The 18,694-nt window shown below is 52.8% G+C and overlaps 1 protein-coding gene across 8 annotated transcripts in view; it reads left to right on the top strand.

Moving 5' to 3' along the window:
* The first annotated feature begins 2,157 nt into the window (after positions 1 to 2,157).
* SSH1 (slingshot protein phosphatase 1) overlaps positions 2,158 to 18,694 on the top strand; it is a 65,714-nt gene continuing 49,177 nt past the window's right edge. For 3 of the 8 annotated variants that reach the window (XR_004353125.1, XM_032654183.1, XM_032654182.1), the window contains exon 1: positions 7,398 to 7,506. Coding sequence is in view for 6 of the 8 variants with exons in the window: in XM_032654183.1 (XP_032510074.1) it covers positions 7,460 to 7,506 (47 nt within the window). In the remaining 2 variants the exon portion in view is untranslated. The other 5 variants (XM_032654177.1, XM_032654181.1, XM_032654176.1 and 2 more) reach the window with 5 other exon arrangements.

Genomic DNA, 18,694 nt, shown 5'->3' with positions numbered 1-18,694 from the left:
CCAGCCTAACGTTCTCGACCCTAAAATCCCACACCCCTTTTACAACGAGTGTGTGATGATTCCTTTTCTCATTGGCAACAAATTCATAGATGATAAAGCCCACCTCCACATGTAATGTGAAAAAACAAAATCTATAATGCCCTAACATAAAAGGAAAATTCATCATGATGAAACAACATCCATTTCATCATGTAAAATCTTGGGCACAACTCCCCTGGAGGACACAGGGAAGTCTCAGTAGTATGTCTGGTTTTTTCTTTTTTTTTCTTATTGAAGTAGCGTCAATTTACAATATTGTGTTGAAGTGTGTCTGTTTTTAATGAATGTGTTCAGAGTTGAGAAGTAAGATAGTCACTAGTCAACTGAATATTGCCCATAATTGTGTCTTACACTCGACATTTTAAAATAAGTGCTAAATAAATACGGCGGTCTGTCCACAAGAGCACGGCTACAGATGTCTGCTTGTTGGGTCAACTGCTCCAATATTAGGAGCGGTGTTTCCCTCTATAAACTCTTTTTCCCAAATGGTGAACAACTCCGGACAAAGCTCTCAAACAAAACAAAGTATATTCTTTCCTCTATTTAAACACAGTTGCATTTCTGAAAATTCAGTGAAAGATACTTTGTGTTGATATGTAAAATGGAATTAGGTTCTGGCTTCAGATAACTATGAACGGTGTTTTCACCACACAGGTGTCTTGTGGGAATGAAGCAATTCTCCTTGGGCGGGGGCAGCATCACTGTCCAGTGCATTGCACGACTTTTAGCGTTTTTAGCATTCCTGGCTCCTGCCCTCTAAACGCCAGAACCTCCAATAGCTCTCCCCATCTGCAAGACATTAAAAAATATTCCCACAAGTTAAAAAACAAAACACCAACAACAAAAACAAAAACCCCACGACACTCAGTGGGGACTATAGTAACCCCATAGAGAACCACCTTTGAGATGAATGATGCTGAGGGAATATGCAGGAGGTCCCAGCCCCTGGACCTGGCGGCAGCAGCTGGAGGGATCCAGGAGGCTGTTGGGTTGCTGGTTTGGCAGTGAGACGGATGGGAGCAGGACTGGACCAGTAAATTTGCGGAAGCTTGTGAACCTGCGTGGGGCGACAGAGGGGAGGGAGGGGATTTGAATGAAATTGAAGTTATTACTAAGTCAAGCCAGTACCACCTTTTTAGTATCTTACTCCATGTCCCTCTCTCCATCCCCATACTGGTCACCTCCTCCCAGGACAACAGCAGCAGCCCATCCCTGGTCTCCCTTCACCCCTCTGCCCCACAGTCCATTCTCCAAGCGGCAGCCAGAGCTTTCTAGAGTCCACCGTGACTCTCTCCCTCCTCCCTTCCCTAGGATCAGGCTTCTGATGGACAATCTCCTTCCAGTTTCCGGGCCTTTAGCTCCCCCCATCCCCCAGTCTCCCCTCCCTTCACCCGTTAATCCTGCTCCTCCGTCAGGCCTCTGAGCAAATGCCCCCTTTTCAGAGAAGCCCTTTCTGACTTCCCAAGGAGTTGGCTGGGTTTCTGGACACATAGAAAGAATTCACATAAAAAGACTGGCAAAATAATTTTTTTTAAGTGCCTAGTAATTTGACTCACTTCTGTCAAATCCCTGAGGGCAGGCCTAATCTATGTTGCTCACGGTTGAATACTCCGTGCCTGGCACTTAGTAGGTGCTCAATAAATATTTCATAGATGAATGAATGAATGAATGAATGAATTTCTGCAGACCGCTCCTCGGGGTTCAAGGCGCAGGGACCAGGGGCTCTTTATTTCCTGGTAGCTGCACCTCCCCGCCCCGAGCATTCCAGGCCGTGCGGACGCCGGGCCTCAGTTTTCCAGCCTGCGAAGGGGGCTGGCCTCCGGGGGATGGATTTGCTCGCCACCGGGCGCGCCCCCGCTTCTCAGATTGAAGGGCCGGGCGCGCGGCCGAGGCGCGCGCGTCGGGCGCGCGGGAGACGTGACTGGCCAGCCGGGGCCTCCCGCCGCCGCTCGGGGGATCCCGCGCCGCGCACGCGCGCCCCGCCCCGGCCGCTGCCCCTGCCCGCGCTCAGGCCCGGCGCGCGCCGGCGCGGGAGGCGGGAGGCTGGAGGCGGGAGGCGGGGGGCGGGGGGTGGGGGCGGCGACAGACGCCGGTAGGGAGGGGCGGGCCCGGCCCGGCTCGGCCCGGCTCGGCCCGGCTCGGCCCGGCCGCCCGTGAGCGGCTCCTGGAGCGCCCTGGGCCCGGCCCGGGCGGCGGCGGTGGCGGCTGCGGCTCTAGTCCGAGGCTTCGGCGGCGCCCGCGCGCCGCGCCGCAGCCATGGCCCTGGTGACCCTGCAGCGCTCGCCCACGCCCAGCGCCGCCTCCTCCTCCGCCAGCAACAGCGAGGTGAGCCCCGGGCCCGCGCCCCGGCCTGAGCCGCCGCGCCAGGCCTGGGCCGCGAGTGCGGGGCGCCTGGGGCTGCGCCAGGGCAGCTTTAAGGGGTTCTTGGCCTGCGGGGCCGCAGCCGGACGAGCCAGCCTTGGCAGCCGGACTGGGGTGACTGTGCGGGAGGCTGTGAGCGAGTGTGACCCCTGTTTGGGGGTGACTGTGCAGTGAGACTGTGTGTGCGGGTGTGACCCTCGTCTGGGGGTGACTGTGTGACCCCTGTTTGGGGGTAAGTGTGCGTGAGCCGGTGTGTGTGACCCCCATCTGGGGGTGACTTTGTGTGTGTGGGACCCCCATCTGCGGGTGACTTGTGAATTTGAGCCCCGTCGGGGGGGTGACCGTGAGTGTGTGACAGTGTCTCTCGTCCGGGGGTGACTGTGCGGGGTACTGGACGTGGGACCGGGACTCCTGATTGGGTAACTGCCTGAGATGCTGGTTCTAAGATTCAGGACCCTGTGGCTTGTCTCGGCCCTTTCCCTGTGTGCCCGGCTGAATGTATGCATGTGTATGCCAGCCTGTGTGTGCCTCTCCCTGTGCGTGAATCTGGCCTGTCCCCTGGGAACCGTGCCTGTGTGATGCTGGGGGAGAGGCTGCCGGGTGCCCCTGTGGGTGGTGAGATTGTTTCCCCTGACTGCACGCCCCTGGAGTTCTGGCTCTGGGTGTGAGTGGCCGTGCCTCTCGGGGGCCGGCGTCACCTTGTGACAGTGGCTGAGTGAGCTCAGGGTGCTGGGTGACGACTGTGTGTCATGTCTTTGTGTGCAGCTGAGTCTGGGTTTTTCTTGCTGTGATATCTTTCGGGGCTGCATGTTGCTGTGCATGTGGCTGCGGCTTACTCTGGGATTGCTGGGATTGCACCAGTGCTTTCTGGGGCTGAAAGTGCATCTTTGCACTGTGCGGGTTTCTGTGCGTCTGCGTGTGACCCAGCCTGTCCTGGACTGGCGCCTTCTTGCTCTGGGGTTACTGAGGAATTGGTCCTCTGAGTGCACAGTTGGGTTGGACCGTGCTAGTCTGGGCCTCGGGCCTCCGAGCAGTAGAACCAGTTGGGTCTAAACTCACAAATGTGGCCAGACCGAGTGCTGACCTGCAGACACCAGCAGGCTGGAGGAGGCGGCAGGGAGCTGTTTAGGGAAGGGAGAGGAGGCTGGAGGAGGGGCCCTGCAGGCCCAGGAAGTGGCCCCGCCGGCATCTGGGCAATTCAGGCCCCTTCTCCCTGGGGGGAAGTTGACTGATAACATGGAAAGGTTTGTGTGTGTTTGTGAGAGAAGAGGACCTGTTTGTGGTTTAACAGCCCTGCCTGTCCCACCAGCTCCTGGTGGGGAAGCTCTTCAGCCTGTTTTGCTGGGACTGGCACTCTCAGAGTGGCTGCAGGGTTGAACCTCACAGCCCCCTTCTCTCAAGGAGAAGCCATTAATGAGTTATCTTGTCTACAGACAGAAGATTCTAACAGTCCCTGCTCTGCACGGTGGCCAGTAGCCTGCGGCTGAGGAGTCTGCAGTAGCTTCTGGCCTCCCCCCAGAGACATCTGTTCCCCTACATCATTTCTACTACTGCTACTGCTGTCTTGCAGTTTACAGAGTACTTCTCTGCACTTAATCTCATGGTCCCTTCTCAAAAACGAGTGAAGAGTTCAGCTCCGGAAAGAGGTTAGACAAAGAGCCTCTCAGCCTAGCTCTCTGATTCTAAACCCCACATTCCCTGCGTTACTTTGCACCTGATCTATTTCTGCTTTAGACACATTTAAAATTTTTCATTTTATTATCTCATTTTTTAGCTGAGATAGAATTCACATACCATAAATCCACCACTGTAAAGTGTACAATTCAGTGGTTTTTAGTATATGCACAAGGTTGTACAAGCATCACCACGAATTCCAGAACATTTTCATCACTCCCGAAAGAAACCTCATACCCCTTAGCCATCACCCACAGCCTCCCTCCCACCACCCCTGCCCTGCTGTAACTGACTCTAGGCAACCACTAATGTACTTTCTGTCTCTATGTATTTGCTTATTCTGGGCATTTCATATAAGTGGAATCATACACTATGTGGCCTTTTGTGTCAGGCTTATTTCACTCACCGTCATGTTTTCAGGGCTCATCCATGTTGCAGCACGTGTCAGGACCTCATTCCTTTTTATGGCCGAGTAATATTCTATGGTATGGATGTACATTTTGTTGGACATTGGGGTTGTTTCCACTAGGCACATTTTAAATTATTATAGAAAGCCTTATTTTCACCAGATGCCAGTGACCTCCAAAATAAGAATAAAACTCAACCAGCTTTTATTCAACTTGAGTAAATCATGCTTGCCCAGGGAGCCGGCAGAGGCTGGGATGTTCCCTGGAAGGAGAGGCTTTCTTCCATGTGGGGTGAGGCACAAAGATGCAAGAAGGAACAGAGAGGGTAGGCATGTGTGCACAGGATCAGGAGACGTGGGCCAGGCCGGCTGTGCCTCTGGTCCGACCTTCCTCAGGTTACTTCCCTTCTCTGGGCCTCAGCTCATCTGAAAGGGCTGGCTTCCCTCTAATGTGTGTTCTTTGGCTTTCTTCTCTGGAATAACTGACCTTGTGTTGCCTTTCATCCTGAGAATCTCAGAGAGTGAGCGAGAATTAAATGATTTTGAAGCCTGTATCCCCCCCGCCCCCCATCATTTCCTTACTCCTCAAAATGTGCATCCTTCGTTGAGTCAGAGACACTCAGGGCATTTCTTTCCTTCCCCAGCCCGTGGTCCTGCTGCACGGCGTGGGAACTAAGGGAAGTCACAGCCCGACCTGCAAAGCAGTGCTTCCCTCTTTTTAAGTTTTGTTCCTTCCCCCCCAGTCTTTTTTTTTTTGCGGTACGCGGGCCTCTCACTGTTGTGGCCTCTCCTGTTGCGGAGCACAGGCTCCGGACGCGCAGGCTCAGCGGCCATGGCTCATGGGCCCAGCCGCTCCGCGGCATGTGGAATCTTCCCGGACCGGGGCACGAACCCGTGTCCCCTGCATCGGCAGGCGGACTCTCAACCACTGCGCCACCAGGGAAGCCCCTCCCCCCCCATCTTTAATTATCTCATTAATCTTGTCTCATTCTTTTGTGAGAACAGGCAGAGAGCCCAAGAATAGGTAAAGCAGTAGCTCTCAGGAATGGGTTGTAATGTTGTGATTTTTTTTTTTTTTTTTTTACGTTGTGGTTTTTGACAGATGTTCAAGGTGACTAATTTTCATGGGCAGATCTCCAGTCTCTTTGAGGTGGCGGGGTTGGATCAGGGTTGCTCAGCCCCAGCATTGCCGATGTTGGGTGAGCCGTCTGTTGCAGGGGCCCGTCCTGTGTGTTGGAGGAAGTGTAGCAGCACTCTGACCTCTACCCACTAGATGCCAGTAGCATCCTCCCAAAAAAGGCTCCAGCCTCGCCTGGCGTCCCCTGCTGAGATCAGTTGCCCCCAGTTGAGAACCACTGGGTTAGACCCAGCAGTCTCTTCCAAGTTTGTTCCTGCGGTTGTGTAAGTTGTTTTGTGTATGTCTCACTTCGGCACCGAAGTTGGTGGCCCTGTCGTCAGCAGAGCTGTCCCCGATGTTTCCACTTCTCCTTCGTTGTCGGGTAGGGAGTGTGAGAACTAACTGATGGTCTCTGCCTCTGCCCAGTGCGTTACATACATGATCTAATGACAGCGTAGGACCGGGACCCTCTGCCTGACTCATGCCTTGGTGAAATTGACACCTGTGGTGTGTGTCCCTTCCTGCCCAGACCTCTCTCTACATGATCTCCGTAACCCTTTGCCCACCACCGCTGGCTTCTGTCTGGTTTCTGTCCTCAGTCAGCCTTGCATCTCTTCCAGCCATCACTGCTTTCCAGGTTTCTCTCTTCCCCATTCAATGGGCTCCTCTGTGTAACATACAAAACATGCCAAGTCCCAGCGGTGCAGAGTTGTTGGGATGTGTGTTTTCTTCTCATTTAAGTTTTCTCCTTGAAAGAAAAAAAAAGAAAAATTGCAGTCAGGGCTTAAATCGTGGTTACTCTTGGAGCCTCTAACCCTCTTGGCCTTGTAACATTTAGGAAATATTAAATGTCCCTTTCTTTCATGTCTATAAATAAACCAATAGCCTAGAAAGTTTTATATTAAACTTTGAGCCTTTTTGAGAACCACCAAGAGCTTCATGACCCACAGACAGCCTGATCCTGGCCACGTTCCATTAAGAAAGACTTGCCTGGAATGGTGGTGGTGGTGGTGGTGGTTTTATTTATTTATTTTTTAACTTGTGTGTTGTGGCTTAAAATGGTGTTGATCACTCAGCTGTTGCCTAGCTTGAAGGGAGGAAACAGCCTCTTAAGACATTGCCCCCTCCCCTTAAAACAGAAAAACAGGATATGCTCCAAAGCAGCCCTGGAAAATGGAGAGCTCAGGGCTGAACAAGCGTGTGGAGTAGCAGCGCCGGCCAGGAGCGCTCTGTTAGCAGGCATCCATCTGCGATGCCTTGGAAGGCATGTGGGGAAACATCAGGAAACCTGAAAATTCCTCCGCGGAAATTACTCAGGGGAGCAGCAGAGCAGGATTGGTAAGGAGAGGGTGCGGCTCTTTGGAAGGAACCAGGTTTCCTGGACATCTGTATCTTTTGCAGACACCAGAGCAGGAAATGTGAGCCTTGTGTCTGAGGCTTGTCGATAGCGGCATCTGGGCTGTGACATTCTCTTTCTTTCTCTGCAGTTGGAGGCTGGCAGCGATGAGGATCGCAAGTTAAACCACAGGTAAGCAGACTTAGTGTTTTCGTCCTGAAGTCTTTCTTCCAAGCAGGTAAGAAATACTCTTGTGGCTTTCCAAAAGGGAGGACCCTCGAGAAAGACTACACCAGCTTTTTAGTAGTGCTTTAAAAACGATCCAGAACACACAGACAGAAGGAGAGCTTTACAAGTGATCTAGACGTTTAACTGTAAACAGCTTTAATAACATTATGTAACATTTAGAGAAGAAAAAAAAATGATTGCCAGTGTTCCACCCCCCTGGCTTTACCGTGATGATGAGTATCTTTATAAACTTCCTTCCAGATTTTACTTCTGCTTTAAAGAAAATAATCATTTTAGTATGTTCTCACTTTTCCATCCTGCTTTTGGGAAGGTATTCCTTTTGAGGTAAGTACATTGCTGATTTGAAACAGACATTCAACCCCTCAGTTTATTAATTCAAGGTGTTTTGTGTGTGTGTGTGTGTGTGTGTGTGTGTGTGTGTGTGTGCGCGCGTGCGTGTGTGCCAGTGAGAAATCTTTACGTAAACTCATTTGAGAAGCTTCTCAAGCTTGTAGCCCTCGGTTGCTGTATTCATGAGTAGACGCCAAAAGCACGTTTGTTTTTCTTTGCCAAAAATTGGGTGTTTTGTTGGTTTACAGAAGATTTAGCGCTTCATTATATAATGTATTCTTCTGCACCGAAGAACTAGTCTTAAACTCTGGCTCTTAGAGTGTAAAAAAGTAAACATCTAGATTAAAAAAAAAGAATTAAACAGAATTTAAAGGATTTTTTTTTTTTTGATGTCTGTTTCATCTTGGGAGGAGGAGGAAAATTAATTGGAAAAGGAAATATGTGTTCAGAAACTGGGGTCAGCCGTTCATTACCGAGAGCAGGCTATCCTGGTTCAACTCACCCGCGGAAGTGGTAGAGCTCTGCCTCGCCTGTCTTTGAAGTTTTCTGTGTGTTTGAGGGAAGGGAGGCACCATTTTTTCTAAAGCTCATGTGTGTAGAGAAATAGTTGTCTTATTACAATTGTGGGTCCTTGTTTTCACGTTATGCTGGAGGAAGGAACAGCGGCAGTGACACGTTTGCTCTTCAGACTGGGGGTGTGGGTTGCTGAGAGTCTCGAAAGCTGGAATCAGCTGGATTCCCAAGTGGGGGAGGGGGGAGGGGAGGAGTGGAGTCTGCTCTGGAGACTGTGGGGGAGGGAGAGCGGGGCGGAGGGCCTGCTGCCCGCCTCGTGGGGCCCCATCCCCGCACCCCCAGCTCCTCACCAGCCCTTACATGGACTTGGACTCTTCTCCCCCTCAAGCCGATCCTTTTCTTCCAGGCCTCTTGCCCCAGAGATGGCATTTAAGCCTCTCACTTAGATGGTCTTCCGTTTTTTAATTGCCCTTCCTGAACTGACAGCACAGTGTTTTGAATTGTTTCCATTAATAAAGAAGTTACAAATAGCAGTGGTAGGAAAATGTGTATGTGCTGCTGGCCAATAAAAGGCCCCTTTCTCTGCACAGCTTGGAGCTGGAGAGGACCGTACAAAGGGAAGTGATGGCAGCTCTCTGCATTGCCAAATTTAACCCTCACAATGACCCCGGGAGGTGGGGTATTCCCCCCAGGTCGCAGGTGAGGAATCCGAGGCCCAAGGTTGCCTTCGAAGCGGGGCCTCCGTTGCCCGCAACACCTGAGTTTGTCATAGGACACCACCTTTCCGGGGACCAGTTTCGTGGTTCAGTCGAGCAGGTGTGTTGCACGTACAGGCGTGGGAACTTGCTGAGCTCGCCCAGGTGGGTAGAGGCCACAGGAGGGCGAGAACCCAAGAGCCCTGCTGACTTGTGATGGTGCCTCCTAGGAAGTCAGATCGCCCTGGTGACCACCGTGAGTCCCTCTGTGCCGCTCTCAGTGGGTCCCCAGTGCCATCGTGAGCTCTGGGAGACCTGGGCTGCGGGGGGGGAGCCTGGTCTCTGAGCCCATCCTCACAGGCTCCCCTTTCCTCCCCTCTTCCTTCACCTTGATGTCCACGCGCCGTTTTAGGCAGTGGACACCGTCCTGGTTTCTAACCCTCCGAACCAAACAAGAGAAGTCCTGCTGTCCTGGTGTAAGCTTTGACTGAAACTCATTGGCATCTGCATGTGGATTTGCATTTTCAGGCCTGTGCTCTCTAAGCTTCTCCTGGAGAAAAAAAAATGTGTGGAATGGTCCCTCATTGGTTGCTTGTCTTGGGGAGGAGAGTTGGGGAGAGGAGATTTCTCTTTGCTTCACATTCATCCTGAAGGTAATCTGGCCTGGTTTGGTTTCTGAAGGGCGCTGGGGAGGCCGCAGGATATGCCTCTCTCTCTGCCCCTTTGTCTACCCTTAATTGACAGTTTCATCTTTCGGGTCCTCCAAGAAGTGATCTTAGACCCACGTGTAGCCAGTAAATTGCTGAATCCGTGGGTTGGATCTTCTGTCTCACCTGCCCTTTTCCTCCCCTGTACCCCCCTGGTGGCACCATCAGTCAGGTCCTTGAACCTCCCCTGATCCACTGAGGGGCCACCCATCAACCCATCGCTCTGCGTCAGTTTATCGTCCCCACTGTCAGAGGGACGCCAGTCTGGAAGTGCCCGTGCTTCTTCCTCCTGGTCGCCACGCTTTTTTCCTCCTTCACCCTCGTCACTGGCCTTTCGTCAAATGAATGTGCCATTCTTCAGTCCTACCCCTGCTCCCTGACCAGGCTCTTTCTCTAAGCCAGTTCCCTTTCCAGTTGGCCACAGTCCTCATGGCCAGCTCAGCATGCTCCCATCCCAAACCTCTGTGGCTTCCCTCTCCTTGGCAGGTGGCTCTTGATTTCTCTCTGTGCTGGGTACCATACCTGCCTTCCCTGGCAGGTACCTGTGTTTTTGTCTCGTCCCTAACTGCTGGTGACATCTTAGTGACAGGGTCTTAGTTCTCTGCCTGCACATAGCACTTCAGCAGTTTTAAACATATTAACTTTGTTTTGATTCTGCAGCGAATTGCATTCACGTGTGAGAAAGATGTGTCGAGGAAAGACGTGGGCTTTGGAGTCAGGCAGATCTAGCCTCGGAGCCTGGCTTCTGCACTAGTAGAGGTGCCAGCATGCATCTGGGAGTCACTGTGCCTCTGTGGGTCTCCGTTCTTCCATCTGTAAAATGGATATAGCTATGACCTTTCAGGGTTGGCGAATACTTTGTGTGGGGCTCCTTGCACAGAGCCAGGTCCACAATGGGCGTGGAGGACAGTGGCTACGTTTGGTCTTCAGAGGATGGTGTTCCTATCAGTGTTAGGTTCACAGCCCAGAAGTAGAGGCTCTGACCCCCAGCAGGTGCCGCGTCCACTGTGTGGGGCTGAGAGGGCCACCCCCATGGCTGTCCTGTGACTTGGACCAGCCTGCGTCCTTTACCCAGTGACATCCCTGTAAGATGTAAACAGGAACGCACCTTCTGCAGAATCTTTATTGTCATCCGGATGGTTTCTCCGAAGACCTTCTGGCGGACATCTCGAGACCTGCTTACCGCCCGTCCAGAGGGAAGCTGAGTGACGCAGAGCTGTAGACCCAGCTCTCGCTCCCTCTGTCCTGCTCTCTGCGTGTGCAGATGGCCGCCGGCCTCCAGCGATCCCCTTTGGGAAGCTGTGCTGTTCAGACTGTGGGAACTGGTGAGCTTATGGCCTGCTGGCAGCAGCTCCTGGCTCCCTCACCATCCTGGGAGTCGCCTCTGTCTGGCATGAGGCGTAAGTGGTTGTGTGCCAGGCGGGGCCCTGGGGAGGGAATATGGTTGTGTTCTTTCCAGAGTGTGGATCAGGAGTGAGTGTTTTGCTGTTTTTTTTTGTTTTTTGTTGTTTTTTCGGTACGCGGGCCCCTCACTGTTGTGGCCTCTCCCGTTGTGGAGCACAGGCTCCGGACGCACAGGCTCAGCAGCCATGGCTCACGGGCCCAGCTGCTCCGCGGCATGTGGGATCTTCCCGGACCAGGCACAAACCCGTGTCCCCTGCATCGGCAGGCGGACTCTCAACCACTGCGCCACAGGGGAAGCCCTGCGGTTTTGTTTTTTTGGGGGGGTTTTTCATCCAGTATTTCAAGTCAAGCACGTGAAAATGATCATTAGCGTTCTTTTAATTTATTTTCTTACTTGCCCAAGCAAACGTTTGGGCCAAAGCAGCAGGACTTTGTCTTCTCTGTTTTATCTGGTTTCAGTGGTAAACTGTGAACTCCCTTACAACTCTGCCTTTCCCTCTACCCTCTCCTTCTTCCGGTCTTGACCTGGAAATCCCCAGAGGACCCCGCTCTCCATATTAGCTTTTCTCCCTCTCCGACAGCGTTAGGAAGGGGTGGTGGTTGGTGTGTCCTTGCTCTTCAGATCACACTTCCCAATCTTTATTCACGACCTCTTCTTCGAGGCCTGTCCACCCTTTGAGGTTTCTCTCTGCCTTTCTTGACGGTTTCTTAGCCGTCAAGACTTGACTGTGACTGTTGAGAGTCTGTCCCTTTAAGTCCCGGCAAGAGGTGTCGAGCATTTGCGGCATCCAGGCTCTGTGCAGCAGGCCACTGTATCAGCTGTCTACTGCTGTGTAACAAGCTACTCCAAACTCAGTGGTCCAGAACGACACACGGTTATTTCCTCACAGCTCCTGTGGGCCAGGAACCCGGACGTGGTTGAGCTGTGTCCTCTGCTGGGTTGAGCTGTGTCCACGTGGCTGCAGTCAAGGTGTTAGCCAGGGCCGGGATCTCATCTGTGGCTTGGGTCCTCTTCCAGGCTCACACTGGTTCTTGGCAGAATGCGTTCTCTTGCAGCTGTAGACTCCACGGCTGGTGGCTTGCTTCAGGACCGACCGGAGAATCTGATGCCATCAGGGAATGCCATCAGGAGAGGGACCATCCCATCACCTTTGCCATAGGGTATAACCTAACGAAGGGAGCAGCTCTCCCATCCTGTTCCCTGGTCCCAGCACACTCAGCATAGGGGGCTCATCCAGGGTGCCTGCCCCAAGGCCTGGGGTCCTGGGCAACCTCAGAATCTGCCTACCAGTCTCAGTCCGTGGGAGTTCTTGAGATGCCCCAGTCTAATGTAGAGAAAACAAGACACGTAACCGAGTAGGTTTCTGTACAGTGTTACAGATGTGGCAGGGTGTAAAGGCATCACTGGCTGGTGGGAAGAGGCCAGGAGCCCCAGGGAGCCGGCAGGAGTCGACCACATGCCAGCGACAGTCATTTTCTCCACTCAGCACCTGTACGCTCCTTCACACCTGGAGGCTTGGCATCTCGTGTTTGCGCCATGTTGCATACTGACCTCTGCAGTAACACCTCCAGTGACCCTTAGACATTTTTTCCATGAGCTTTGGCCTTGGGGAGGGACAGGCCTGGGTTTGGCTTCCACCTCTGTCATCTGTCACCTCACCTGGCTGTCATATGACCTGGGCAGGCCTCATTTTCCAATGGGCAGAATAACCTGTGGCATCATAGACGTTCCGACAAATGCCCCGCCTCTGCCTCCTTCAGGTCGCTTCCTCTGGTCACTTCTGACTCTTCCTTTTTTTCCCCACAGGCGTTTATCTCTCCTTAGTATTTCCTTGAGACTTGGGACTTGTTGTGTAGTATTTACCGAAGTACATAAATGTTCTCTGCTAGGAGGATCAGCTGTATAATTTGTGGAGCCCAGTGCAAAATGAAAATTGTAGATCCACTTTTTAAAAAGTGATGAAGAATTTCAAGGTGGCAACAGCAGAGCATTAACCAAGCTCGGAGCCCTTCTGAGCACGAGGCCTTGAGCCACTGCCCAGGGCGCCTGCCCACTTGACCATGAGCCCACCCTAAGGACAGAGCCTTCCCCACCTCTCCCATCACCTCTCCCGGTGCCTGGTGTGCACTGGATGGGCCATCGAGGTCTTGTAAATTGAATTTTCCAAGTTCTATCTCATGGTGAGGAACTCAGAGTGGTCTTGGACAACACACAGGAAGCAAAGGACAGAGAAATTTTTCCTGCGATTTCCCCCTGCAGTTTGGCAATACAGGTGCTGTTAGCGCAGTCTCAGCAGCCCCGTCCTAATCTGCTTACAAGCCATTCATTCACCAAATCCTTACTGAGCACTTACTGTGTGCCAAGCACTGTCCTAGGAGCTGAGAATATAGCAGTGAACAGAGCACAGAAATCCCTGCCCTTGTGGCTGACTTTCTGTTGGGGGAGACAAGACAGTAGGTAAGATGAACAGGTACATTAAGTGTGTTAGCAGGTGCTGAGGAGGAAAAGTCAGCCAGGGACGGAGGCTGTGGAAGTGAGCCCTTCAAACGTGCTGTGCTCTGTGAGTTGCCTCATGGGCGTTGTTTTATTTAGTCTGTGTAAGGAAAGCACCACTTCTGTTCCCATTCTCTGGATGAGAAGACAAAGCCTCAGGGAGGTAGCTGGCCTAACTTCAGTTAGTAGGAGGTGATGGAGCCAGGACCCTCATGCTCCGAGTCTCTGACTCCAAAGCCTGTGCTCTGAGCCCCAAAATTCGAGAGCCATCTCCGCAAGCCCGCCTCCCGTGGCTTTGCCCTCCTCCCTTCTGGCCTGAATCCCAGGGGCCCCACCGTGAGCCGTGTGCCCTGTCCTGTGAGCTCCCTGACCTTGACCTAGAGTGAGACTTGTAGTCGATGCCCCTTCCCATGCAGTCGCCTGGACGGGTAGCAGGGGAGGGTGAGGGGTGCTCCTCGTGGCTCCCGTTCAGCGGGGGCCTGCAGGTGCAGGCACTGGGCTGGGAGCTGGATGCAGCTTGTCTCGTTTCTGTCACCCCCACAAGGTGCCTGCCTCATTGTAGGAAACTGCAGTTCCCAGGGGCCGGAGCCAGGGTTTAGATGCAGGTCGCTGTGACTCAGAAGCCTGTGTCCCTTCCTTGCTGCTCCTGTCCCCACAGGGCACCTGCAGGTTTGTGTTCAGCTCATCCCGTCCTGTCCCCACCCGCGTGGCTTTAGAGGCAGCTACCTCCCGTCGACTCCCAACCTGAAACACTGGGGTGCACACGTGTGACGTCCTGGGGCCGTTGTACCATTCTGCCCGTCCTTTCGGTTTAACTCCGGTATTCTTCCTGGCAGTTGGTTGGAACGTTTGATGTTAAAATCAGAATTCGCCTTCAGCATGTGTCAAATAGTTTTTGTTATCGTTAGAAAACTCATCCTAGAATGGGGACACGTGAGAACAGAGGTGAAGAGTTAATTTGATTCTGTTGAACGTAATTAAAGTTATTAAGGTTAACTTAAAATGGATTTTGCTCAGAGTCTAGTAGGTTTCATTAAACTTTTGAAATACCAGTGCTTAGACTTCAAAAGAAGCCTGGGGGCTCCCCTGGTGACGCAGTGGTTGAGAGTCTGCCGGCCGATGCAGGGGACACGGGTTCGTGCCCCGGTCCGGGAAGATCCCACATGCCGTGGAGCGGCTGGGCCCGTGAGCCATGGCCACTGAGCCTGCGTGTCGGAGCCTGTGCTCTGCAACGGGAGAGGCCACAACACTGAGAGACCCGCGTACCGCAAAAAAAAAGAATGCCTGGAAGCCCTGGTCTCATTCTTCCTGTGCACTTAGCACACCAGGGGAGCGTGTTTGCACACCAGGGGAGCATGTGTACACACCAGGGGAGCGTGTTTGCACACCAGGGGTGCCTGTGTGCACACCAAGAATGCGAGCTCTTTCTTCCTGGGTGATCGTGGTACCCGATCACCCTCGTGGTAAATGGAGCAAAGCTGTGAGTGGGAGTCAGAAAACCTCGGTTCTGTCCTACAATGTGTCATCTGCTGTGCAACCTTAGGCCAGTCACTAAAGGTCTCTGGGCCCCCACTGCCTCCTTTGTAAAGTGAAGAGATGAGATTAGATTATGGCTTCCAAATGCAAGAAGGCAAGTCCTCACTCACACCCACCAGTCTAGTTCTGTGTTACCTTGTTAACACTTCTAAACATTCTCGGTAGCTTTCTAACAGGCCGTCCAGAGTTTCTCCTTTCTTCTTAGGCTGAGAGCAAGGTAAGCCCTGTGTGGGGCATCTCGCCAAGTCACGCTGAGATGGAGAGAACTGGTGTGGCTGCTGAGAGGAAGTGGACCCTCTGTTCGGACCCACTTCCCCCTCAGTGAGCATCAAGCCAGGCGCGCTTCACCCCGGAGCAGGGCCACACGCATGGCGGCGGCCGTCTGAACAGAAGGGACTCCCGCCTTTAGAGTTCATCCTTGGCGTATGTTGTGCTGTGGTCAGATACCCTGGATCTGGACAGTGTAGTGGGAAATTCCTAAGACTAGGAGGATATCCACGGGAGTCTTTCTGTTTTGAGGAAGGCTGCAGGAAGAAGACAGGATTCATCAAAGAGGATTAATCGAAGTCTGGAGTAGCCACTTGCAGGGCGTGCTGAGTGATGGGGCTGGGGGCTGGGGGCAAGACCACGTGTCTGGCCCACAGGGCTCCCACTCTGGGGTGTGGAAAGCCCTGGCGATGGTCCCCACTCCTGTGGCAGAGGCAATGTGCTGATGAGAGCACCCCCCGGCCGTCCTGCCCCGCCGTGCGGGGAGAGGATCAGCAATGCCGAGACTGCCGTGTAAATTACGGAATTGTGCCGTTGGCTGTGCCTCGATGCGGTGGGGCTGCTGGGTCGTGTCTGTACCCACCCCCTGACCGCCTGTGTGACTGTGACCTCGGGCCAGCCCCCTGCCCTCCCCGAAACAGGAAGGGTCCTCCTCGGTTCAGGGGGCTTGTATGAGGCTGGGAGGGCATCTTGTACAGTGTGTAGTGTCTGGTCCTTGCTAGCCACAGGGCACCGGTATTTTCATAGATGGTGGGAAGCGAGAGTCCCTTCTGCCGCCTTCCTGACTGTGTTCTCCCCCAGACCAAAGACCAAAAGGTCAACTGAGTGGAACCCAAGGGAAAAAACAGCCAACGCCTGACCTGTTTCCCTCCAAGTTACACTGAGCCTGGTACCAGGCGAAGCATCGTGTCTTGTCTGCCTTTATTTATTTATTTGTACAGGTTAAAAAAATTTTTTTTCTCCTTGAATGGCTACTTTTGAAGCTATTTTTTTTTTTTTTTTTTTTTTATGCGTTACGCGGGCCTCTCACTGTTGTGGCCTCTCCCGTTGCGGAGGACAGGCTCCGGACGCGCAGGCCCAGCGGCCATGGCTCACGGGCCCAGCCGCTCCGCGGCATGCGGGATCCTCCCAGACCGGGGCACGAACCCGTGTCCCCCGCATCGGCAGGCGGACTCCCAACCACTGCGCCACCAGGGAAGCCCCGAAGCTATTTTTAAAAAGACTTTGTTTCAAAGAAGGCCTCAGAGGCCCTGCCTTAGGAAATGTCTGGTGCCCTCCCTGCGGGGGGCCTCCCCGCGCTGGCAGAAGTGATTCCCACACGCTTGTCTTGTCGAGAGTTCTCAAGGCATGAGTCCCCAGATCGGGACCCACAAGGGAGGGGACTGTTGGCGTGCTTCGGAGAGAGCCGGGCCCGCTGCCGCCTCTGGAAATTGCTTGTCCCTTCTTCCCAGATGTCCAAGCCTGCTGTTCCGTGTCTTGTCTGAAGCAGCTGGTAGTTGGGAGGGGCTGTTCGCTTCTGGGGAGGAGGCCGCTGAGCCATACGGCAAGGGGGCTTTCTCAGGAGCCCGCTCCCCAAGCCCGGGCGCCCTGTGCAGGCCCCGCCACACGGAGTGGGAGGGAGATGGAGATGTGTCGCTTATGAAGCAACCTTGTAACGGAGGCAGTTTTTTTTTTTTTTTTTTCGCGGTACGCGGGCCTCTCACTGTTGTAGCCTCTCCCGTTGTGGAGCGCAGGCTCAGCGGCCATGGCTCACGGGCCCAGCCGCTCTGCGGCACGTGGGATCTTCCCGGACCGGGGCACGAACCCGTGTCCCCTGCATCAGCAGGCGGACTCTCAACAACTGTGCCACCAGGGAAGCCCAGCAGTTTTTATTTAGAGTTATATTTGCCTTATCAATCCAGCCAGTGTATTGGGTTGGCCAAAAAGTTCGTTCGGGTTTTCCATAAGCTGTTACGGAAAAATCTGAACGAACTTTTTGGCCAACCCAGCATGTTTGGTGCCTATATGTGTATTGGGTTCTGTGCTGAATGCTGGGGATTCCATGTTAAATAAAAAAAGAGTCCTTACCCTCCAAAGGTAACATGTGTGCTGTGTCTACCATAGCTCTGCCCAAAAGCGATTTGAAACAGCTTATAACATTCAAAGGGAACAGTATGATTTAGAATTGGAAAAGTGGAACATGGTGAAAACATAGGGGAAAATAAAGCAAAGTGAGGAGAAGGTTTGTATGTGGGATTCAAGGCATAATGTTGGTATAGTTACCAGAGTTTGGCTACACATCTGACTTTGAGCTTCCTGGGAGTCAAAGCAAAGAGAGAAACAAGATCAGTTGCTTGACTCATGGTGTCCTTAAAATACCGCCAGGTCAGTTTCTCTGAAGAACTGTTCCTGGTAGATACCTGCGGATGGGTATTCGTGAGGAGACCCAGTGAGATGGGCAGACAGGCAGGTTGTCTTAGGTTTGGCCCTGAGGCCCACAGGGAGAGCTGATGCCACGGGCCCATCCCACCAATTAACCTGGGTATTTGTTGTCTTGAGAGGTGAGGTCAGCTGCAGCGCTTGGTGCCAAATCTGCTGGCCACCCCAACCGTTGAAAACAGGATGCTGAGTCACATCCTGCAGGTCTGCAGCGTCCTGACTTCGCGTGCCTGTCACAATGGGAGGCTCACCCGGGCAGGTTGGCCCCCCACTTTTCTGAAAGTGTGGTCTCAGAGCAGGAAAACGCTAAAATTAGGTCTTACGTGGGCCAGGGCCATGTGTGTGCGAGGCTCTCGAAATCTGGACAGCCATAGACCAAGAGGAACCCAGAGAGGGGAGCTTCCCATCATCCTCCACTGCCTTAGGCATGAAGCGAGGCTGCTGCTGTTATGGAAACACAGAGGGGAAATGGTCCTGAGGCAGGGAGAGATCTCAGGTGCTGCGGGTCAGAGCATCCAAGAGGGAAGCAGGAAGTCAGGGCGTCTGCCAGTGATGATGACCAGTGAGAGGGTCTTAAGTTTTTAATCATTGGCCAATAGAGAAGAATTAAAAGGAGTGTGTTTGCCAAAATCCAGTTAAGTGGAATTAAAAAAAACTTTTTAAAGTAATTTACAAAATTCAGAAACAAAAACGTACATAAAAGTTGCAAATATAGTACAAATAACATTTTTCTAATCCTCAGACCCCATTCAGGGTCCACCATTTGTCCCAACGGTGTCTTTTGTAAAGGATCCAGGTCAGGATCGCCTGCTGCATGTAGTGGTCCTGTCTCCTGACTCTCCTTCAGTCTGGGGCATTCCTTAGTCTTCCTTTGACTCTCGTGACCTGGACACTTTGAAGGGAGAGGCCTGGCAGTTTGTAGAATGTCCCTCAGTTTGGGTTTGACTGATGTTCCCTCAAAATTAGATTCGGGTCGTGCAAATGTGTCTCATCACCGGTGATGTTCACCGTGGTCCTCAGGTGGCTTTGCCTGGCTTCTTTACTGCACAGGTATTCTTTTCCCCCTTTATCAAGAAGTGTTTCTTGCGGGGGGAATACTTTGAAATTAGGTCAGTACCCGATGCCCCCTCAACTTTTCCATTTATTTA

This window comes from Phocoena sinus, chromosome 14 (assembly GCF_008692025.1).
Source record: "Phocoena sinus isolate mPhoSin1 chromosome 14, mPhoSin1.pri, whole genome shotgun sequence".
Lineage (NCBI taxonomy): Eukaryota > Metazoa > Chordata > Mammalia > Artiodactyla > Phocoenidae > Phocoena > Phocoena sinus.
The sequence above is the reverse complement of the archived record's forward strand: the minus strand, read 5'-3'. Positions and strand labels throughout refer to the sequence as shown.